We start from the raw sequence: 24,055 nt of genomic DNA, 5'->3' as shown, positions 1-24,055 counted from the left end.
TTTCACCATGTTGGCCAGGCTGGTCTCGAACTCCTGACCTCAAGTGATCCACCTGCTTTGGCCTCCCAAAGTGCTGGGATTACAGGCATGAGCCACCGCGCCCGGACTAAAATATTTATTTAAAAATGTTTGTATACGTTGTTTCTCTGTTCTATAGGAATCTGGTGACTTACACACTCGACCCTTGGTCTTGTCCTACAAGCCCCAGTTCATTTTTGTTTCCAAACGTTTTCTGTTCATTCACTGAATTTTTTCATGTATTTGATTCATTTCAGGAGCATTTGCCCTTTTTTCACAGAGCATGGTTATCATCACTGTGCTCTATCTCATGTTTCCAACATTTGGGTCACGTGAGAGTTGGCATTCGGTCTTTTCACTTGAGGGTTGGATTTTTCTGGCTCTTTTTACGTTTAGTAATTTTGTATTCTAGACATTTGGATACCTGGAGAGTCCACGTCCATGAACACCCTCTGCAGGATGTTGAGTTTCGTCTCAGCAGGCAGGTCACCCAGGGATGTTCCGACCGCGTGTGCCAGCCTGCCTGCTGGAGCTGTGGCTCTGGTGTCAGGCTAGTTTTCCATTCTCTGTTGTGCTGTTCACCCAGGGGCCAGTCTACACAGGAGTTGGGCTCACGCAGCCTTTGCTGTTTTCCCCAGGTCAGTGCCGTTCCTTTGGAGCTTTAGGGGTCTCTAACTCCTTTGCTGTGTCCTTTGATTTAAAAGCCCAGGTTTTAGCCTCTCTGTGCTGATCCCATTCCTATGACTAGGTCCAGCCTGGGGCCAAAGTGGAGCAGGGATTTCCCTCACGCTCTTTGGACTAGAGCAGCCGTTTTCCAGTTCCTCTCGTCAGAGTGACGGGTTCTGTGGGAGTCGTGTCTGGAGGGCTGCAGCTTGCAGGAGTTTCTCTGCCCAGGAGGAGAGGGAAGGGGGCTTCTCTTGGAGATTCTAATGTTCATCCCTAATGTGTGGTTCTGATAGACTACCCCAGACTAGGCTCAGCAGTGGACTAGGCCCAGCAACGGGAGGGGAGAACCCAGGAAAAACCCGTCACACCGGTCCTTGTTCCGGCTGTGGTCTGCCTGTTCTGTGTTACATACGGGTGACTTGCTGTAGGACTGAGATAGTTGCTCTGTTGGGTCCACAGTCACAACCCCTAGGAGAGTGGAGGAGCCCGCGGGGACCTCTGTGGCCAGTTTAGTCATCAGAGGTCACCCAAGACCCACTCTGAATTCTCATTTTGTGTTGCTGTGGACATGGCTCAGAAAGGGGGCAACAAACAGTGCCCATTTCCCAGCACCCATGAACACAGCCCGGGTGCACTGCAGACACAGGCCTGGCAGAAACAGATTACAAACGACTGCTTCACCCCTGCTGGAAGAGAGTCTCGCAGGGTGTGACAAACGGTTGTTTTATGCCAATATGAACTGTTTTAAATTAGGGGATCAGTGTAAGGAACAAAACACTCCATTATGAACTGTCCGTGAACATCATTTAGCTCCCAAAGGCCTCTGTGTCATTTTCAGCATGATTTCTTCCCTCTGCTGCCCTGGTGAGTGCTGATAATGTCCTCACAATTCCAGACATTAGCAATCCACACCCGATTTTCAGGGGCTGAAAGATCAAAGTGTTCCTGTACTTGAATACTAAGTACGTCTTCAGAAGAGCTGGTTTCTCTTTTTTTTTTTTTTTTTTTTTTTGAGACGGAGTCTCACTCTGTCGCCCAGGCTGGAGTGCAGCGGCGCCATCTCCACTCACTGCAAGTTCTGCCTCCCGGGTTCACGCCATTCTCCTGCCTCAGCCTCCCGAGTAGTTGGGACTACAGGCACCGCCACCGCGCCCAGCTAATTGTTTGTATTTTTAGTAGAGACAGGGTTTCACCATGTTTGCCAGGATGGTCTCGATCTCCTGAACTCGTGATCCACTCACCTCGGCCTCCCAAAGTGCTGGGATTACAGGCGTGAGCCACCGCGCCCAGCCACGAGCTGCTTTTTCACTTCCTGAGAAAATGTACCTCAAGGTGCTTTGCAGTGATCTTCATCCTCAGGTTGGAGAGAAAGTCTGCAGAAGAAACAGTGACAGCCACGATCTCCAGGTAACTTTAAAACTCCGATATCATAGATAAATCATCAAGACCCTGTTACCACTGCCCGTAACACGGCGCCTTTTCCGCCTGCACACTCAACACGCCGTCCCGCTGGTGGGGCCTACACTGCTGGTCTTCAGTGCAGCTCCCTGGTGAGTTCTTCCAATGTGCTAGGCCTCCAGTGTGCTCAGAAGAGAGCATGAAGTTAAAAAGAAAAGTCTAGCAAAATGAAAATGATACTCTGCATTCCATTAAAATTAATAAAAATATTTTATTGAATTTCAGGAACTTGGTACTCTTAAAATTTCAAATCTTTGCACATAAATCACCACTATACTTTCTAGAATAGTGGATGTTAGGACTAAGATTGTCACTTATCTCCTTGTGTCACACAGCACAGAAACCGCAAGTCCTGACACTGCCCGCATCCCCCTTCTGGCCACGATGACCAGCTGCTGTTATTCTAGCAGAGGACAGTGACGGAAGTGGGCAGACTGACTGAAGGGCCATGATGACCAACTACTGTTATTCTAGGAGGACACTGACGGAAGTGGGTAGACGACTGAAGGAGATCAGCTGTCCACAGCGCACTCTACTGAAGCGAGAGGAGCAACTCGAGGACCTGCCGCACACACTCCGAGGGCACCACGTGACGTGGGTCATGCGGGAGTTCCCTTTTGTTGTCTTGTTTGGTTCAGGGCAAAGCTACTGAAATTGTTTCTAGTCCCTGAGGAGCTCAGAAGTTGGGCAAAGGTCAAAGAGACTTCCTGAAAATAAGACACTGAGGAACACAGTGGAGAGCTGGGAGTTCACAGCAACGCAGCTGGGGATGACGCTGGACCTCTCCGGAAGGTGCCGCAGCTCCAGCACCAGGGGCCACAGCAGCTCAGTAACCCTTGCCGTGCTCGAGTTCCTGGAGGTTCAGAGCTAAGTTCCAGATTTAGAAACAGTGCCTTAAAGAGTGGCAAGAAAACCCGGGCTGTGGCAGTCTGCTCATCTATGGTCTTGTTACTGCTCTCGCCTCGATATTCCTAAATTCCTACGTACCAATGAAAAAGCCAAGTGAGCGTGGCAGTGAGGAGGGGACAGGAGCGCCTTCCCATCTGTGACAGGCACACTTCAGTCTGGCCTCAAGGTGCAGAATGGTGCCTACAGCAAAACAAAACAAACAAAACCCTCCTCCGTTCTTTACCATTTGACAGTTGGGCGTTTTCCTTACCTGTGATCCCAGGAGAAACAGATCCAGACCTGTCAAGTCAAGTCTACGTTCCAGGATCAGAAGTAACCAGTTTATGGACTGAGCTCACATGGGAAAGTCCACCCCCGACTCCTGGATAGTAACATACACAGCTGCGTAAAAACGTCTCCAAGGGAACATACGATGCATTTGCTTGATGTCCACGCCAAGCTCCCCGGTGACCTAGCTGTTCCTTGACTCAGAGCTCGAGAGCTGGTCTCCTGTCAGAGAACCCCATCGGCTGTGACCTACAGAGCTGCAGCCCTCTGTGGAGGGACCTGACTCCACACACAGGATACAGCAGAATCCTAATGATCTTACAAACTGCAAACCTTCTGAGTAAGACAAAAATATACATTCCAAGGTATCTGTAAAGTGCTTGGAAGATGCAGACAGCTGCACTGAGGGTCTCTGATCCATCCACACGCTGCGATTTGCTGCGGTCACACACACGGTCTCAGTCACGTGACGGTTTCGCTTTTATTTCTTACATGGCTGAGTTATCATCCAGCTAGTGTGCAGTGATTTCATGCCTTTCAATGTTTGTCACCACAGTGACGCTGCTACAGCCCCACGCTGAGGGCCGACACAATTCACGGAACAGATTCACCATATTTGGTCTTTATGTAAATAATAAATGGTTTAAAATTGCCTAAAGATACCATTCTGAGCCATTTCATCCCACCACGAAAATACAGGTTTTTTCCTCTCTAAAAAAAAAAAATTAAATACCAAAATAACTACATTTAAATAAATAATGTTACGATGATGACATTAAAAAGCTCAGCATCAGGCTGTGGCCCTCGGCCAGCATACTCGGGAAGGGCGCGCGGTTTCTTCCTGAGGAGCCGGGCGAGGAGGTGCGGGCACCTCCCACTCATTCCCTCACCCCCCTCCTCCCCTCTCATTTTCTGTAGAGGAGTCAGCCTCAGGATTGGGTTCAGTTCTGAAAGGTCAGGGAGGTTTCCTACCACAAAACAGGAAATGCCCCGGACGTCCCCTGAAGGACGTGGCTCGGACCCCGCTCCACCATGGCGGCCACTCACCGAAGGTGGGGAGTGCACGGCGGGTCAGAGGGCGCCCAGAGCCGGGGGTGACACCCCAAATACAAACATACCACGGAGAGACCTGGGATCTGAGTTTCAAACGGGCCTGTGATAAAAGACTGAATCTTTTTTTCCAAATTAAGTAGAAATGGTTCTGTCGTTTTAAACATACACAATACTTAGGAGACTTATTTTACTTAGAGTGGAAAATTTTGCCAGGGACAAAGTCAACACAAAGAAACAAACAACAAAAAGTCGCCAGAAAGAGAACAGTTAAGTGCAGCTCGGTGAGTCCCGGCAGTTCCTTCCCGGCACCAGCTCATCCCTGGGTTCTCAGGGTTCCATGTGGCCACAATGTCCGTCCACCTGTCCATGCGAGCCACACGCTGAAATGGAGGTGGATAAAATTCATCAGGCAGCTGCTGTAACACGGAAATGTGCAGATGCCAAAGTAGCTTCATCTGAACTTTAACAAGACAGACAAAAGGAAATCATTCCATAGGCTGAAAACAAAAACAAAACTACGTTGTTTTTTCCCCAAATGAAATCCACGGAAAGGGCCTGTGTGATTCCGAAAGTCTGAGGAGAAATGGAGTGATGTGAAATGCCCAAGACCCCATCATTTTGTAAAGAAAGGACATCTCAAAATACTCTAATTCCACACGTCTCCGCTGCCTGGTGGATCCTGAGGGCCCAGTCCTGGGAGAGCCACTCACAGCAGGTGCTGACTATGCCGTCCTCACACAGTGCTGCCCGGTCCTCGTGGGAGGACAGTTTCACTTGTAGGGAAGAGCGGAGCCCACAGGCAGCCCAGCAGGTACTCAGTGACGACTCTCCCAAATCAGGTTTTATTGTGTGTGGATTTTGCTCAAGTGTGACTTCTGTCTTTACATTAAGGAGTGTTAAGGCCACCTGGGTTTTGTGTTTTCAGTGCTGGGAGGTGAAGTCCAACCACAGGGCCCTGCACCCCGAGTGCTGGCGGGAGGCCACGTCTCCTTTTGGCACCACAAAGTTGATATTGTTAAAGAAAAGCTCTCCCAGCCGCTAGTTCTGGACACCCTTTTCCCTTACGGCAGCTGGGGGTGCGTCCACACTCAGGGCAATGACAATGCTCTCGCCGTCTTCTGTCTTGACCCGCTTCAGCTCGGGCTGCTCCGGCGGGTCACCGCTGTGCCGCTTTGTGGGCAGGGAGGCCGAGGCGGATGCGTGTGTTGCCAACATGTGCAAAGGACTCGCTGCTGCTGAAATGACACGAAGGAGTCAGAACCCCATGGTCTCAGATGAACCCTCGCCCTCTAAGGGTCCTGGCACTCCCAGGCCCGCTGAGGCTCCCACAAGCCCCCAGGGACTGGCCCACGGTGGCCAAGGGCACAGGAGCCTGGGCTGGGCCCTTGGGATCCCAAAAAACTGCAGCAGGTTAACTGCCTGATTAGCGGACATTTTTATTAACGGCTGGCATCATCTTTGTTATATCCTATAAACAGGCAATTTTGATGTCACTGCTGGGGGAGAAAGGCTGAGTCCAGTAATGGTTGGGGCAGACAGCCCTGCTGGCTCTGCGAAGGAGTGGCTGCCGCTGCTCTCCCTCACGCAGAGGCCCTGCCCTCGCCCACCACCCACATGAGATGCTCCTGGACCGTTTCCACACAGAAAGGAGCAGGGCTGCACCTGTCCCATAGGAGAGAAGCACCACAGTTTCTCATGAGTTAATTCCAAAGGCCAAGCTTCCAACTGACATGCGATGGGTAATGTTACGTGCCAGCCTGGCTGAGCCATAGTGCCCAGATTTCAGTCAACCATGACTCTGGAGGTTTCTGTATAGTTACTTCTTTAGATGAGATTAACGTTTAAATCAGTCAGCTCTGAGTAAATCAGCTGACTGCCATGAGTGGGCCTCATCCGATCAGGTGAAGGACTAAGAAAAGACTGACGTCCTCTGAGGGAAACACTCTGCCCTGGATGGTCTCTGGACTCTTGAAAATCCAGCACTGACCCCCCGACCCCCCAAGCACCGGCCCCTCCCAACACTGACCCCCCCCCCCAACACCGACTCCCCCCAACACTGACCCCCCCAACACCAACTCCCCCAGTACCAGCTCCCCCAACACAGACTCCCCCCAACACCGACTCCCCCAACACCGCCCCCCCCCCCTCCCCGGCACCGACTCTTTCCCTGGGTCGGATCCGCAGATGCTGAGCTTGGCAGGTCCACAGCAGAGTGGGCAGATCCCACAGACTCTACACGACTCCACGCCGCCCCCTGGGCTGTTTCTCTGGGGCACTCTCATCCCCCAAGTGCCAACGGGACCCCACCACCTCCAGCTTCCGGCACAGGCCAGTCTCCTCCGTGTGGGCGGCAGCATTTCTGGAAGGCGCCATCACCTCCCCGGAGGGCACGTCTCAGGGGGCCCCGAGATGCTCTCGGAAGCAGGCCCCAGCCCCAGGCTGCGCACACACCGTTCACTGCACTTCTCTAACCTCAGACCAACTCGGAGCACCCAGGATGGGAGCACAAACACACCCCCGGGGGGCCCCAACGCAGCTGTACAGCAGCCCCTCAGGCTGTCCCGGGAGGCTCAGAGCAGACAGGCCCTACCAGGCAGTACCTGAACCCAACCACAAACACAGCACACACGGTGCACTCTGCCCTGGTGCCCAGAGGTGTGGGAGGGGAACTCCCCCACCTGTCTATCAAGGGCCAGCCCCCTCAGACCACAGGCACTGGCGTGGGCAACACCCGCCTCCTACTGCAGGGATGCTGGCTGGTCAGGGACCGACCTCCGCCCTCAGCTCTTCCCCAGCAGAGCGGATGTGAGCTCAGCCAGATGCATGGCCAGCTCCTCGTGGGTAGGGAACACACATGGCCCGGTAGCCAGGGCAGCCACAAAGAGCGGGAGTCAACACTGGGCTCCGAAGAGAGTCAAGCAGCAAACAGGGACCCAGTGGCAGCGGGTCTCGGCGGTCAGAGCCCCATTCTGGAATTCGGGACATGGCCCTGAGGTCACAGATGTGCGCTGCCTGGAAGCCAAACTCCTGTCAACAGTGTGGATGTGACTTTATTGGGTTCCCCTCTCCTTTCCACCCCTGAGCAACAGAAATAGCAGAGGATGAATTTACACATAAAAGATGACCAAGAGGCCAGATGTGGTAGCTCACACCTGTAATCCCCAGCACTTTGGGAGGCTGAGGCGGGTGGATCACCTGAGGTTAGGAGTTCAAGACTAGTCTCGAACTGGCCAGCACGGTGAAATGCCATCTCTACTAAAAATACAAAAACATGGCCAGGCACGGCGGCTCACGCCTGTAATCCCAGCACTTTGGGAGGCTGAGGTGGGCAGGTTATGAGGTCAGGAGATCGAGACCATCCTGGCTAACATGGTGAAACCCCGTCTCTACTAAAGAATACAAAAAATTAGCTGGGCATAGTGGCGGCGCCTGTAGTCCCAGCTACTCGGGAGGCTGAGGCAGGAGAATGGCATGAACCCGGGAGGCGGAGGCTGCGGTGAGCCAAGATGGTGCCACTGCACTCCAGCCTGGGCGACAGAGCGAGACTCCGTCTCAAAAAAAAAAAATACAAAAACATTAGCTGGGCCTATAGTCCCAACTACTCAGAAGCCTAAGGCAGGAGAATTGCTTGAACCCAGGAGGCGGAGCTTGCAGTGAACCGAGATCGTGCCATTGCACTCCAGCCTGGGTGACAAAGAAACTCGGTCTCAAAAAAAAACAAAAAACAAAAAACAAGCAGCTGCTCAGCTTCCAGAAAGCGCGGCGGCCGCACAGCAGGAGGCTGGGCTGAGGAAGAGGCTTGGAGCCCACCAGAGGGCAGGGGAGGCTCCAGGCCTGGGGAAGGCACGGGAGGCCGCTGAGCCCACCCATGTGACCCAGAGGAGCCGCGCTGACTCGGCAGCCTCTCAGGGAGACCCCCACATTCCCTGACGTTGGTTTCCTGGCGCCTGAGAGCAGGGTGGCCCCACAGAGAGGCGCACACGCACCCAGATGCAAGTCACGGCCAGTGTCTGACAAGCACCGATACCCTGAAAGAGACGAGGTCACTGCTGTGATGTGGGCATTTGTCTCTTGAAACGTGTGCTGCAACTCACTTGCCCACGCAGCCTAATTAAGAGGTGGCATCTGCAGGTGACCTGACCATGAAGGCTTTGTCCTCACTAATAGCTTAATGCTGTCACCAAGGGACAGGTTCACGATTCCAGAAGTGAGTTCATTGTGAAAGGGTGAATACGCCTTGGCCCCACCACCACGTGAGCGTACAGGAAGACGGCCCGTGCCAGCCTCCAGAACTGCAAGCCAATCCGTTTCTGCCCATGATAAATTACTCCATCTTGGGTGTTGTGTCACAGCAGCACAACACAACTGAGTCACCCCACAGAGAGCCTCACCCTCACCAGGACTCAGGGTGACTGAATGACCCAGAGAATCTAAGTGGCGTAGGCCACGCACAGTGGCCCACGCCTGCAATCCCAAGGGAGGCCGAGGCAGGCAGGTCCCTCGAGGCCAGGAGGTTGAGACCAGCCTGGACAATACAGCAAAACCCCATCTCTATAAAAAATAAATAACGTTTAACAAGACATAAAACTAGAAATGACAGCCAGACAGGAGGACTAAGTTTAGTGGTCTGCAGCACTGCGAGGCGATGAGAGTCAACACTAGAGTTTCAAACAGCCAGGATACCGAAGGTCCCAACACTTAGAAACGGTAAACAAGATGATGGCTGTGCTGATTACCAGGAGCTGGACGCTTCCAAACGTCGCCGTGCCCTGCACACATGCACAATTATTCTATCTCAATTAGAGCACAGCAGTGAGAGGCCTGGAGTGAAAAGAAACTGGGCGGCCGGGCGCAGTGGTTCACGCCTGTAATCCCAGCACTTTGGGAGGCCAAGGCGGGCGGATCACCTGAGGTCAGGAGTTTGAGACCAGCCTGGCCAACATGGTGAAACTCCGTCTCTACTAAAAATACAAAATTACCCGGGCGTGGTGGTGGCGCCTGTAATCTCAGCTACTCGGGAGGCTGAGGCAGGAGAATCACTTGAAACCAGGAAGCGGAGGCTGCAGTGAGCCGAGATCACGCCACTGCACTCCAGCCTGGGCAACAAGAGCAAAACTCCATCTCAAAAAAAAAAAAGAAAAAAGAAATGGTGACACTTAAATACTCTCATCCATCCAGCCCTGCCCTCAGAGAGCCTCTGTCGCGAGGTGCCCCACCACATGGGGACCTCACATGAACCCCTGTAACCCAGCAGCAGGGCTGTGCTAACATGCCCGGCCCTGAAGACAGAGGTCTCAGCAGAGGTGCTGAGGGAGGTGGAGAACACGTAAGGAAGGCTACAGGCGGCAGAGCCCTGGAGGTGCTGGAGCTGGCGAGGGAGCGGCCATTAGCCCTGCAGCACCGTGGTGGGCTGACCACGAGAGGGGCGGAGAAGGAACGCGCACGCGAGCTCGGCAGATGCTCCTAATGAGGCCCCCACGTGCTCTCTTGGGAAGGCACTGAGCTCTGTTAATCTAAACAAGCTAAACAAGGCAGAAGGCTCCATCCCGAAAGCTCTGCAAACTCGGGTGTGCACTGAGGACCACACGGTGCCAGAAAGGACCATCCTGGACAAGGAGCGTGATGTATGAGCACCTTGGGCCCACGTGAGCTGCGTGGACATAGGCGTGGCCCAGGGAGTCCTGGCTCAGGACGTGGTGCCCCTGAGCACACACACAGGCGCAGCCGTCTTCACCAGCCCCTGCCCCTCACCGGCTGAACTCTATCTAGACAGGCTTGCTGTGTGTTCCGTGAGAGCTCTGAGCACAAGGAGCTCTTGCCACGCCTGACGACCCCAGGGACTTTAATTTGTACGCATCACCTTAACAAGCCCAGGACGACTCAGGAATTTCCATGAAATGGAACCCGAAGTAGCTGAGAAGATGGGAGGGGGTGGTCCGTGGAATAAAACAAACATGGAATCAAGCAGATGGGCAGAGATCAAAGGAAGAGGGGCTCTGCCAACGCTGCCACACACTCTGGATTCAACACCGTCCCAATCCAGACGCCAGCAGACTTGGTGTAGAATTCTACAGTTCACATGGAAATGCCAAGGACCTAGAATGGCTGAAGCGATTTTTAAAAAGAACAAAGTTGGAGGAGCAACACCTGAGTGGGAGACTCGATGAGGCTGCAGGAGTCGGACGGGGGCCCTGCCACACAGACTGACTGCAGAAAGTGCGCCTGGAAACAGCCCCCACGTGTGCACAGTCTCGGGGCGTGACGAGGGCACCAGGGCAGAAAAGTGCTCCTGGAAACAGCCTTAGGGCAGGTCCCTGGCCTCGGCCTCTCTGCCCGTGGTGGTGACCCCTCTGGTGCCCCTGGGGGAGTCTCAGGCAGCCTGTGCAGTTCCTGCCTGCACGTGACAGTCTAACCCCATGCTTAGGTCAGAAAACTTGGCCACATCCACATAATCCTTCAGTAAAAATACTAAATTTACCTTGGGGTAATATATTACCCACAATACAGTATCAACATAATTGCTTAATACAGTAGGAACCCAAAAGCTTCACGTGACTGGCAGCTCTACTGCAGTATTCGTTTTTTGCAGTGGTCTGGATCCAACCCTGCAGAGTCTCTGAGGTGCACCCACATGCCTGAAAGGGCCTGAAATCTCTACATATGCATAAAGAACTACAAATGTCACAACAAAAAGACAAACAGCCCAATTAAATGATGGGCAAAGGATTTGAAAAAACATTTCTTCGAAGAAGAAATACAGCCAACCATAAAGTACATGAAAAGATGTTCTGGCTGGAGGCGGTGGCTCATCCTGTAATCTCAGCACTTTGGGAGGCTGAGGTGGGCAGACTGCTTGAGCCCAGGAGCTCGAGACCAGCCTGGGCAACATGGCGAGACACTACCTCTTACAAAACAGAAAAACAAAAACACCAGAGGCCAAAGCCGCGAACCCCCATGCCGGGTGTTTGGCATCCAGGCTAGAGCTGACCTGTTTTAAGGAAAAGCATTTCCAGAATCTCCACTTGGTAGTGAAGTCTTTCTTAAAGCCCATCTGCCACCTCCTCTCCCTCAACAGCCTCTCTCATCTGCTCAATTGGGCACTGGCTTTGGGGATGAAAACTCTGGGATGGAGTATGAAAGCAGTAATAGAAAATACTGGGGCCAGCTGGGCGTGGTGCTCACATCTGTGATCCCAGCACTTTGAGAGGCCAAGGTGGGAGGACTGTGTGAAACCAAGAGTTTGAGTCCAGCCTGGGCAACAGAGTGAGACTCTGTATTAAAAAATGTAAAAATTTAGCCAGGTGTGGTGCCACATGCCTGTAGTCCCAGTTACTTAGGAGGTTGCTGTGGGAGGACTGCTTGAGCACAGGAGGCTGCATGAAGCAGTGAGATCACGCCACTGCACTCCAGCCTTGGTGAGAGTGAGATCTTGCCTAAAAAATAACAACAACAACAACAACAACAACAAAACGCCGGGCGCAGTGGCTCACGCCTGTAATCCCAGCACTTGGGAGGATCACAAGGTGGGTGGATCACAAGGTCAGGAGTTCAAGAGACCAACCTGGCCAACATGGTGAAATCCCGTCTCTACTAAAAATACAAAAAAAATTAGCCCCACGTGGTGGCGCACGCCTGTAATCCCAGCTACTCGGGAGGCTGAGGCAGGAGAATTGCTTGAACCCAGGCAGCAGAGGTTGCAATGAGCCGAGATCGTGCCACTGCACTCCAGTCTGGGCAACAAAGGAAGACTCCGTCTCGAAAAAAAGAAAAAGGAAAGGAAAGGAAAAGAAAAAAGTCGTGCTAGGAACCCAAATTATGATTTCCTGAAAAAATCCTTTCTCGAACCGAGTTGTTTCTTAGTCAAAGGTTTCAACCAAATCAACGGAGAACCATTCCCAATAACAGATCATTTAAAACGTTTTTGTTCAAAGATCACTGACACCGGGTACGGTGGCTCACGCCTGTAATCCCAGCACTTTGGGAGGCCCAGGTGGGCAGATCACAAGGTCAGGAGATCGAGACCATCCTGGCTAACACGGTGAAACCCCGTCTCTACTAAAAATACAAAAAATTAGCCGGGCGTGGTGGCGGGCACCGGTAGTCCCAGCTACTCAGGAGGCTGAGGCAGGAGAATGGCATGAACCGGCGAGGTGGAGCTCTCAGTGAGCCAAAATTGTGCCACTGCACTCCAGTGTGGGCAACAAAGCAAGACGCCGTCTCAAAAAAAAAAAAAAAGAAAAAAAAAATCACTGACAAGACCTTTTATTTTTTTGAGATGGAGTCTCGCTCTTGTCTGCACCCCAGACTGTAGTGCAGTGGTGTTACCTCCTCCGCTCACTGCAACCTTCATCTCCCAGGTTCAAGTGATTCTCCTGCCTCAGCCTCCGGAGTACCAGGGATTACAAGTGCCCGCCACCACACCCAGCTATCTTTGTAGTTGGCCAGGCTGGTCTCCAACTCCTGACTTCAGGTGATCCACCCGCCTCGGCCTCCCAAAGTGCTGGGATTACAGGCGTGAGCCACCACGCCCGGCCAAGATCACTTATCTGGAAGGAGCTTCCGTGCTCCTTCTGTCCTCTCCTTCCTGAGTGGAAACAGGCCCTCGGTGCTGACACTAGGACTGGGCAACCATCAGTGAACACAAAACAAATCAGGTGGTTTCCTTTAAAGCTAAATAAACTAAGAAAGACATCTTCAGTAACATTTTAATTTTTGGTTTTATAAGAGTTTGTTATATTCTTGGTTTTTATCAATTCTGTTATTCATAGACAAATTAAACTTTAATATTTATATCTACATTTTACTGCTGCAGAGAAAATATATGACTAATAAATAACATTTAAGCCTAAAGGGCCGGGCGCGGTGGCTCACGCCTGTAATCCCAGCACTTTGGGAGGCTGAGGCGGGCTGATCACGAGGTCAGGAGATCGAGACCATCCTGGCTAACACGGTGAAACCCCGTCTCTACTAAAAATACAAAAAATTAGCCAGGTCCAGTGGCGGGCGCCTGTAGTCCCAGCTACTCGGGAGGCTGAGGCAGAAGAATGGCGTGAACCCAGGAGGCAGAGCTTGCAGTGAGCCGAGATCGCGCCACTGCACTCCAGCCTGGTGGACAGAGCGAGACTCCGTCTCAAAACAAAAAAACAAAAAAAAATTTAAGCCTGAAGTACGTGACTCGTACAAAGCCTGTGGGGGAACATGAGATGGAAAGACCAGGCCCCGGACGAGGGAAGATCTGGGCCACTCCTGCCTGTGTGTCCACGTGCAGGTGAGTGGACAACTCACGACGTCTGTATTTGGAGTCCAGTAGTACACTGAAAATAATCCCATAAAAGCTTTATTTTAAAACATCAATATTTTCAATAGTGAAAAATTATTTCGGATAACTTAAAAACACAAAAGGGATACAGTTTTTTTTTGTTGTTGAGACGGAGTCTCGCACGGTCGCCTGGGCTGGAGTGCAGTGGTGCGACCTCGTCTCACTGGAACCTCCACCCTCGGGTTCAAGCGATTCTCCTGCTTCAGCCTCCCAAGAAGCTAGAACTACAGGCACCCGCCACCGTGCCCAGCTAATGTTTTGTCTTTTTTTTAGTAGAGACAGTGTTTCACCATGTTGGCCAGGCTGGTCTCGATCTCCTGACCTCGTGATCCGTCCACCATGACCTCCCAAAGTGCTAGGATTACAGGCGTGAGCCACCGCACCCGGCTAATTTTTGTATTTTTAGTAGAGACGGGGTTTCACCATCTTGGTCAGGCTAGTCTCAAACTCCTGACCTTAAGTGATCCACCCACCTCGGCCTCCCAAAGTGCTAGGATTACAGGCGTGAGCCACCGCACCAGGCCGGGATACAGTTTTTCAAACTGCTTCTAAGAGACGTGGACCCAGAAGGCCTCTGACCTGCACCGGTGGCTCTAGGCAGACCTGGAATGTTTCAGAAATGCACATTCTTGGGCCCCACATCAGATGTGCCTAGTCGGGAACTCTGGGGAACGCAGCACTCTGGCCTCTTAACAAGCCAAGCCTTCTGGGTGATTCTGACACATATCAAGTCTGGGCATCACCAGGCCTGCGCCCTGTCTTAAGACTAGGAAGAATGACTGAGACCAGAAAGACAACTGCCTGCCCTCCCAGGGCCCGCCCCCTCCCAGGGTCCGCCCCCTCCCAGCGCCCGCCCCCTCCCAGCGCCCGCCTCCTCCCAGGGTCCGTCCCCGCCCACCGCCCATCTCCTCCCAGCGCCCGCCTCCTCCCAGGGTCCGCCTCCTCCCACCGCCCATCTCCTCCCAGCGCCCGCCACCTCCCAGCGTCCGTCCCCTCCCAGCGCCCGCCTCCTCCCAGCGCCCGCCCCCTCCCAGGGTCCGCCCCCTCCCAGGGTCCACCTCCTCCCAGGGTCCGCCTCCTCCCAGCGCCCGCCTCCTCCCAGGGTCCGCCTCCTCCCAGCGCCCGCCTCCTCCCAGGGTCCGCCTCCTCCCAGCGCCCGCCTCCTCCCAGGGTCCGTCCCCGCCCACCGCCCATCTCCTCCCAGCGCCCGCCTCCTCCCAGGGTCCGCCTCCTCCCACCGCCCATCTCCTCCCAGCGCCCGCCACCTCCCAGCGTCCGTCCCCTCCCAGCGCCCGCCTCCTCCCAGCGCCCGCCCCCTCCCAGGGTCCGCCCCCTCCCAGGGTCCACCTCCTCCCAGGGTCCGCCTCCTCCCAGCGCCCGCCTCCTCCCAGGGTCCGCCTCCTCCCAGCGCCCGCCTCCTCCCAGCGTCCGTCCCCTCCCAGGGTCCGCCTCCTCCCAGGGTCTGTCCCCGCCCACCGCCCATCTCCTCCCAGCGCCCGCCTTCTCCCAGGGTCCGCCTCCTCCCAGCGCCCGCCTCCTCCCAGGGTCCGTCCCCTCCCCGCGCCCGCCTCCTCCCAGCGTCCGTCCCCTCCCAGCGCCCGCCTCCTCCCAGGGTCCGCCTCCTCCCAGGGTCCGCCTCCTCCCAGCGCCCGCCTCCTCCCAGGGTCCGCCTCCTCCCAGGGTCCGCCTCCTCCCACCGCCCGTCCCCTCCCACCGCCCGTCCCCTCCCACCGCCCGTCCCCTCCCAGCGCCCGCCTCCTCCCAGCGCCCGTCTCCGCCCAGCGCCCGTCTCCTCCCACCGCCCGTCCCCTCCCAGCGCCCACCTCCTCCCACCGCCCGTCCCCTCCCAGCGCCCACCTCCTCCCACCGCCCGTCCCCTCCCAGCGCCCGCCTCCTCCCAGCGTCCGTCTCCGCCCAGCGCCCGTCTCCTCCCAGCGCCCGTCTCCGCCCAGCGCCCGCCTCCTCCCAGCGCCCGTCTCCGCCCAGCGCCCGCCTCCTCCCAGCGCCCGCCTCCGCCCAGCGTCCGCCTCCGCCCAGCGTCCGTCTCCGCCCAGCGTCCGTCTCCGCCCAGCGCCCGCCTCCTCCCAGCGCCCGTCTCCGCCCAGCGCCCATCTCCTCCCAGGGTCCGCCTCCTCCCAGCGCCCGCCTCCTCCCAGCGCCCGCCTCCTCCCAGCGTCCGTCTCCTCCCAGCGTCCGCCTCCTCCCAGCGTCCGTCTCCTCCCAGCGCCCGCCTCCTCCCAGCGCCCGCCTCCTCCCAGCGCCCGCCTCCTCCCAGCGTCCGTCTCCTCCCAGCGTCCGCCTCCTCCCAGCGTCCGTCTCCTCCCAGCGCCCGCCTCCTCCCAGCGCCCGCCTCCTCCCAGCGTCCGTCTCCGCCCAGCTACCGGCAGTGCCACCAGGTTGTCACCTTAGAGCATGACAGCCACAGTTACCCAGAGAGAAGAGGACGAGACACAGGGCTTGGGGACGAAGGCGTTCACACAGGTAACTGATGACTGCAAACTTCGCATTCTATCTACAGGCAGCACATGTGGCTGTTACTTAAAAACAAAAAACCCTCAGGTAGTTAGTCTTCCCCAGAGAAGGTTCCAGACCTTGTTCTTTCATAAATGTGGGGAGAGGCAGGGTGGTGCTGAGTCAGAGTAGGAGGCACCTGCAGGTTTCCAGGTCTCTGTTCCTAACATTCCATAAGGATTCGAACTCGTGAGAAAGCCTTCTGACCTTCACCCTCTTTCAGAGAAAGTGTGTCGTGGGCACAGAGACAGTTTTAGTTGGTAGCTTCGGATTTGCCTGCTTGAGAGCCTGCGAGCGGCAGGATCAGCCAGCGCAGCCGCCGACAGCCCGCGTGTACCCAACCCAGAGCAGCGGGAGCCCACACCTGGGCCAGGCCCCAACGCCAGAGTTGACCCGCAGCTGGCAGGGACTCCCGCCCTTTCCACACTCCGCAGCGCAGGGCGAAGGCAGATCGCCTGGTGTCGGCGCGGACGTTCTGCTGTCTCTGCTTTCAGTTTTCTGTGCACGGGCCTCCGACGGACGTTCAGAGCAAAGCGCACAGAAAAGCAGCCCTTCTCCCACCCTCAGCAACACGGCACCGCCGCAGGACGCGCAAGGCCAAGTGAAAAGACAGGCGGCGGTTCCACACAGGAGCTTGGCGGGCCACAGCCTTCCGCCATTTCAGGCTGCTTCCAGGCCACACCCAGGAAATCTACAAAAGGCGAGAATATTTTTCTCTCTCAAGGTATTAGAAACCCTCATCTCTTTTCAGACAGGTCCTCCAACGGGAATCCCATGACAGCCGACTCCATGACCACTTCCTATAGCATTACTAGATTTCCTGCAGCTTCGAAATGCAAGTATTTCCTCAGACAAAAGTTAAAATCGTTACAGTCAGAACCAAAACCCCGAGTGAGAAGGGTCTCTGCTCCCCACCCGCGGGAGCCACAGATCGGCATGTCTTACCATTGTTCACCTGGCCGTGGACCGCAGTGGGGACTGATGCCACATGAGTGCCGTTCTGTGTGACAGTTTTTATTGGTAGCTGGTGTTGACCTAGAGGTGCCTGTTGTACTATGGTCACCGTCTGGACCGGGGTGGTCTGTGCCGTCTGAATGATCCGGCTAGCAGTGCCAAGCGTGGCGTGGCCAATGGCGGGGACAGGTTCTACTTTCACTGAAATTAAAAGGAAAGAAACGACACTAATATTACTGGAAAGCAAATAAAAATCTTGCCAGTTTAAAACATAATAGTCAGATGGCCACCACACCTGCTAGAAAATGTCTCTAAAACAAATGGCAAATTAGAAAAGGATGAGCAGGCCAGGCACGGTGGCTCAAGCCTGTAATCCCAGCACTTTGGGAGGCCGAGATGGGCGGATCACGAGGTCAGGAGATCGAGACCATCCTGGCTGACACGGTGAAACCCCATCTCTACTAAAAAATACGAAAACTTAGCCGGGCGAGGTGGCGGGCGCCTGTAGTCCCAGCTACTCGGGAGGCTGAGGCAGGAGAATGGCGTAAACCCGGGAGGTGGAGCTTGCAGTGAGCTGAGATCCGGCCACTGCACTCCAGCCTGGGCGACAGAGCGAGACTTGTCTCAAAAAAAAAAAAAAGAAAAAGAAAAGAAAAGGATGAGCAAATCTTTGTTTTTTGTTTTGAGATGGAGTTTCACTCTCGTTACCCAGGCTGGATGGAGTCCAATGGCGCAATCTCAGCTCACTGCAACCTCCACCTCCCGGGTTCAAGTGATTCTCCTGCCTCAGCCTCCCGAGTAGCTTGGATTACAGGCGTGCACCACCACACCCAGCTAATTTTGTATTTTTAGTAGAGACGGGGTTTCTCCATGTTGGTCAGGCTGGTCTTGAACTCCCGACCTCAGGCGATCCGCCTGCCTCAGTCTCCCAAAGTGCTGGGATTATAGGCGTTGAGCCACCGCACCCAGCCAAGGATGAGCAAACCTTACGGACGTCCAAGAGTGTGAGGCTGATGGGGTGGCCTCTCCTCCTTTCCCCCAGTGCCCACCTTTGACTTCCCTGTGATCTCCGTTCTCCTGGGGCTCTGCCTTAGGAGGGGCCAGCACGGCTGCCGGGGTGACCACGGCTTGTCCAGAGACAGTGTACGTGTTCGCTGGGGCCAGTCCGGCCACACTGGTGACCGATACCGCTGGGATCTGGTGGACGACGTGAACCGTCTGCACGACGGGTGGCTGGGAGGTCGAGGTGGTCACTGGGGTGGCCACAGTGTAGGTGACAGGCTTGATGGCCTGTGGTAGCTGCCGCTGGACGGTGATTAAGACCGGCTGACTGGACAGAGGTGACCCTGGTGAAAGACACAACAGGACCGACACTTACAGATACTTCTACAAAGGTTCCCACACTCAGCACCGACAGCAACATACAAACTTTAAAATACAGGATGTGGCCCTATTTCACCTCACAATAGTAAAGTTACTAAGAATGAGGGAGATGTAGTATTTTAATAGGGGTATTTAATTCCTATCTCTAACTGCTAAAAATGCAATTTTAGCTCTATTTAGATATCTGGTAACACCTCTTCCCACAGTTCTTTCCTTATGAAAAAGAAAATGTCAATACTCAATATAAGAGGAAACTGGGCTGGGCACGGTGGCTCATGCCACCCAGCACTTTGGGAGGCTGAGGTGGGAGGAGTTTGAGACCCGCCTGGGCATAGGGAGACGCTGTCTCTACAACAAATATTAACTGGGCATGTTAGTGTGTGTCTGCAGCGCCAGTTATTTGGGAGGCTGAGGAGGGAGGGTTGCTTGAGCCTGGAAGGTGGAGACTGCAGTGAGCCAAGAATACGCCGCTGTACTCCAGCATGAGTGACAGAGCAAGACCTTGTCTCAAGACAAACAAACAAAATTAAAAAGAAGAAGAAGAAACTGCCCCTGTAGGCCAGAAAGACGAGGGCCACACTCACCTAGGATCAACATCTTCCTCCTGTGAGGGGAAGCAGAAAGTTCAAAAACAGAGTGGGGCTGTCACAGAGCCTCTGGCACCCAGCCTCTGCCCTTTGTGGTTTGGGGGCTTAGAGCAGAGAGAGAGAGAGACATGGCTGTCAGGGGCCACTGCCAGTGGGCAGGGGAAGGCTGTTCTCTGGCCCAGGAGGGCCAGTAATCCCAACTGATCCAATTCACATTTCTGTCAACTGCAACAGACTCAGTTTGGACACATTTCCACACTATGTTTGTTTAATTCCCCAGGGCACACAATTTTACTCCACATTATGACTTTCTAAGTAAACTGCTGTTTTACCTGTTCCTTAAAATGGACATGTTAGGCTGGGTGCAGTGGCTCACACCTGTACACCCAGCACTTTGGGAGGCCAAGGTGGGCGGATCACGAGGTCACCAGGTCAAGAGATCGAGACCATCATGGCCAACATGGTGAAACCCTGTCTCTACTGAAAATACGAAAATTAGCTGGGCGCGGTGGTGCGTGCCTGTAGTCCCAGCTACTTGTGAGGCTGAGGCAAGAGAATTCCTTGAACCTGGGAGGCAGAGGCTGCAATGAGCCAAGATCGTGCCACTGCACTCCAGCCTGGCCACAAAGTGAGACTCCTCCGTCTCCAAAAAAAAAAAAAAACTGACATGTTTTTGCTTCCAGTGTCTAGTTTGTCTACTTCATGGTTTTTTTTTTTTGGTGGGGGGGCAAGGGAACGGGGGGTGTTTCATGGATTTTTGAATGACAAACTAAGAAACAGGTTAATTCTAAGTTCTTTCAGGCATCTACTCAGTATCGTTTAAAGAACGTTCATTCATTTTTAAAAAACACTCCCAGTGCTACTAGTTTTCCAAGGCCTATAAAATCACACTCAGGTACTAGTATAAGGTACAGAGGGACAGGGAGGCCTCCAGTCCAGCTATTTCTTCTCTGTGGAGCCCAGGCATCCGCGTCTGGCTCACACTGTCTGGCCTTCGCTTCCTCTCCCACTGTCTCACCTGGTGCGCTCTGGGCAAAGCGGGCTTCCTGGATGACAGCGAGTTTGGGCTGTGCGGCGCCAGGCTCAGGCTCCAGGGGGGCGGGCGAACCTTCCCTCGACAGGCTCTCAGGGGTCTGGGCGCCACTAGAGTGAGCAGACAGCACTCCAGCGTGATTGGGAGAGGCTGGGGCACTCCTGTGTCACCGAGAAGAACACATTGCATGTTTACACACTCAGAAAGCACTTTGCAAAGGGGATGTCATCTGTCTCCTGACCACCAACTACTGTTGTGTAAGTTCCACTTCTCTGTACGCCTGTGAACTGAGCAGGACAGTCGGGGAGACAGCCTCAGCCTGTGTGACAGGGCCATCACAGGCCCCCTGCCCACATACGCAGCACGGCTACGGGGCAGGGCTGGCTGCCCTCTTTAAACAGCTCCTGTGCACAGACGTAGGAGCCAGCAGTGGGCAAGTCAGTGGGCACTTAAGACTGACATTATGCTCATTTATTTTTCTGGTTAAAAACAGTATTCATGAAGCTAAAAGTAAGTATTTAAACTCAGGCAAATTAACACTGTAAGTCAACACGAGTTTAAGCAGCTGAAAAGTAGTGCGTCTGTTTTTGTTTTGAGACAGAGTTTCACTCTTTTGCCCAGGCTAGAATGAAGTGGCGCGACCTCGGCTCACTGCAATCTCCGCCTCCCGGGTTCAAGCAATTCTCCTGCCTCAGCCTCCCGAGTAGCTGGGATTACAGGCGCCCGCCATCACGCCCGGCTATTGTTTTTGTAGTTTTAGTAGAGACGGGGTTTGACCATATTGGCCAGACTGATCTCCAACTCCTGACCTCAGGTGATCCACCCGCCTCGGCTTCCCAAAGTGCTGGGATTACAGGCGTGCACCACCGCGCCCGGCCTAAAAAGTAGTTTTAAAGAACTTTTCCTGTGCCAAAGGAAAGGAAAAATGTCACCATGGCACTGGCGTGAACAATATGCGACGAGCCCCACAAAGCAGCAATCACTGAGTGGAGTGCAGTTTAAACTCTGCAAACGGTCTCAAATGTTTCAACCACTAGAACCAGAAAATGCCCGGGCAGCCACTCAACACTTTTGCTCAAATCCCCATCCCAACATTTAATCATAATGCATTTGGTAGTTCCTTCATTTTCAAAAGGAAATTTTCCCAATACATTGAAGGTGAGTTTAGTGAGCATGAAGTGAGGCCTTTTGTTCCTCTTTCTCCTTACCTAGAAGAGAGCGGTCCCAGAGGGGTTCTAAAGCAGGGCACGCCCCTGGGCCGTCGTTTCCTAAAAGCCTGTTCTATTAATTTGCTCTCAGAGGCTGGGTCTATCCTCCAGAACGAGCCTTTGCCTGGTTCTTCCTGGGAACGTGGCACTTTGATGAAATAACGGTTCAGAGAGAGATTGTGGCGAATGGAATTCTATGAAACATAAAAAAATACATAGAATTCGTATATTTCTTTGCTGAGAAATGAAAACACGTCCTAGTTTTAGTGCCCTCCAAAGCAGAACCTCGACGTGGGGCGCCGGCAGCCTGCAGAGTGAACTGTTTCTCTTTTGCGTCACACAGGTAATGTACTGACAGCTCACAAGGTCTGAGGGAGGCCCGTCCTGCACAGGAGTGAAAACCCAGACGTCACGCTTACAAACGACAACAGAGAGTGACGTTTACGGGCTGTGCTGTGTGGAAGGAGCAGCCCTCCCCGCTTGGTGAGTAACTCTCAAGGGAAGGAGCAGCCGGGGGTTTGAGTCCAAGGCTGCTACGGGCTTCCAAAGAGGAAAGGACACTGCATTCTGTGGTAGGACAGGCCCGGGAGGCAGGGTGGGGAGCTGGGGAACAGGAGGGATGGGCGATCCACACAGCGCTTGCACACAGAGGCCCTTTCTGACTCCATCTCCTTTCAAGGTGGGAAACCCAGGACTGCGACTGTCAGCACAGAGCATTCCAGGTGGAGTCAACGACTTACAGCTGCCAACCTCTCCCTGCTTGGAGACACACAGAGCTGATGTGAGCCATTCTGTTAAGATACTTTTTCACACAGAATTAGCTTACAGAATCTGTCATGCCATTAAAATTAAATTAATCCAGTATAAAGTATCTGGCGAACCAGCAAAAAAGAAAAATGAGCAAGAGGCTGAAAATCAGGACGGACACCATCTTCCAGTAAGAGAGGACTTGGCAAAGTGCCTCTGTTTTTTATTTGATCCTTGAAATAATTTCATAAGATACACAGGAAAAATTTCCCTCCCAGCTTCTCGTCAGTGCATCATTCTTTCTATTAGAAAAAGCCAGACGGGCGCGGTGGCTCACTTGAGGTCAGGAGTTGGAGACCAGCCTGGCCAACATGGTGAAACCCCGTCTCTACTAAACACACAGAAATCGGCCGAGCACAGTGGCTCGCACCTGTAGTCCCAGCTACTCAGGATGCTGAAGCTGAAGAATCGCTTGAACCTGGGAGGAAGAGGTGGCAGTGAGCCCAGATCATGCCACTGCACTTCATCCTGGGCAAGACAAGCAAGACTCCACCTCAAAAAAAAGCCCAGCTAAGGGTTTACAGACAACCTGAAGAAAGCCCCCGCTGTGACCTGATTCAGGCACCATCACAGCCAAAACCGGACAAAAGTCATGGGTTCACAGAAACATTCCATTGATTTACATTAATGTGTAGATTTAAAATTAAGCTATTAAAGTGTTAAAACGGTGATCACTCAAAACACAATCTGAACCTACCCAAAAAGTCATTTCTAAATTTCCCAATTAATCTTATTAGAATCACAAGCCTCGGAAATTGTCAAAGGTGACTAAGAAATCCAACATATAAAATAACACTTTACAACCAATCTCAGTGGCTGTTCAAGTGCCATGCTAACGCCTCTGGGCCCTGTGGACGGATGGGAGCTACTTGGTGGGCAACATGAAGAGGGGGCGAGGCTGTGTGTGGGATTTTGGGGAACTGTTTACAGGTGCAGGCGTCACATGAGATTTCCAATATTCTAATAACCACAGATACTTGCTATGATGTTTTATTTCGCTTTAGCTGACACCCAGTCTTTCTATCAATTCCTCCAGAAAATCAAACATGACTGTTACTGGACAGAGAAGGCAAAGCTTTGCCAACTGCTCTCAGAATTTTAAGTGTGAAGAAGAAGGTAGATTCTGAGACTGTGACCAATTTTAAGTGTGAAGTAGAAGGTGGATTCTAAGACTGTGACTGAAGAAAAGCAAACCCAGACGATGGTAATATAAAACCCTCAAGCAGTGCAAATGGCAATCCCAGCCACTGCCTGAGAAGGTTGACAGTTACCCTCTCGGCTGTTCTGCCAGGACCAGTACTCCTAAGCAGGAACTCAGAAAGAACTGCCCCACATGGCATCCGACGCTGGAGAGCAGAAAGCAGTCAACCATCCCTGGAGTGAAGACTGTGGCTGTACTGACTGACGCAGAGTCATTTAATTTGCATGCTGCTAGGAGGAAAGAAGGTCAGTACAGTGGGAATCTGGAAGCAGAAAAGGTGACTTCGGGGCCAGACTCTAGCCTTGTGAGCAGAAGAACGCGACATGGGCCAGAAGCCCTGCTCCTGCATCACCACCACCATCACTTACGAGACGCAAAGTCGGTCTGTGGAATTGGGGAGCTGCTACTTTCTGTCCTGAAAACATACAAGAACACAGTCTGCATCATCAGAATAGATTCTAACCTATTTTATTCTCCAATCCATCTCCCTAACAACAACTTCAAGGGCAAATAAGGAAAGATTCCTTGCGATTTGCCAGCCAACAAGACTCTAGAAAATATGGGGAAGTAATGAGACATTTAATGTAGACACAAAGAGAATAAATTAACTATGTTTCTAAGGTAATTTAAGGCCGTTGTAATTTGATCAAACCCAGGATGGATGTACCTTCATTCTGTTGC

General features: G+C 53.4%; 1 protein-coding gene and 1 non-coding gene across 4 annotated transcripts in view; both read right to left on the bottom strand.

Annotated features, from left to right (window-relative positions):
• Nucleotides 1-4,544: 4,544 nt before the first annotated feature.
• Nucleotides 4,545-24,055, bottom strand: part of LOC105469351 (forkhead box K2) — a 79,293-nt gene continuing 59,782 nt past the window's right edge. The window contains exons 5-9 of one of the 3 annotated variants that reach the window (XM_071081890.1): nucleotides 21,367-21,560; nucleotides 20,144-20,319; nucleotides 18,205-18,501; nucleotides 17,147-17,356; nucleotides 4,545-5,603 (exon numbers count right to left, since the gene is read on the bottom strand). In XM_071081890.1, coding sequence (XP_070937991.1) covers nucleotides 5,410-5,603; nucleotides 17,147-17,356; nucleotides 18,205-18,501; nucleotides 20,144-20,319; nucleotides 21,367-21,560 — 1,071 coding nt within the window. In that variant the 3' untranslated portion in view covers nucleotides 4,545-5,409. Of the gene's footprint in view, nucleotides 5,607-16,042; nucleotides 16,228-17,146; nucleotides 17,357-18,204; nucleotides 18,502-20,143; nucleotides 20,320-21,366; nucleotides 21,561-24,055 lie in introns of those variants that run through there. The other 2 variants (XM_071081889.1, XM_071081891.1) reach the window with 2 other exon arrangements.
• Nucleotides 21,700-21,800, bottom strand: LOC112424547 (small nucleolar RNA U13). The gene has a single exon (XR_003015329.2). It is a non-coding gene; the product is annotated as a small nucleolar RNA U13 (small nucleolar RNA).

The sequence above is a fragment of the Macaca nemestrina genome, chromosome 17 (genome assembly GCF_043159975.1).
Source record: "Macaca nemestrina isolate mMacNem1 chromosome 17, mMacNem.hap1, whole genome shotgun sequence".
In the NCBI taxonomy this organism is placed as follows: domain Eukaryota; kingdom Metazoa; phylum Chordata; class Mammalia; order Primates; family Cercopithecidae; genus Macaca; species Macaca nemestrina.
Note: the sequence above shows the minus strand (reverse complement) of the source record. Positions and strands in the feature narration are given on the sequence as shown.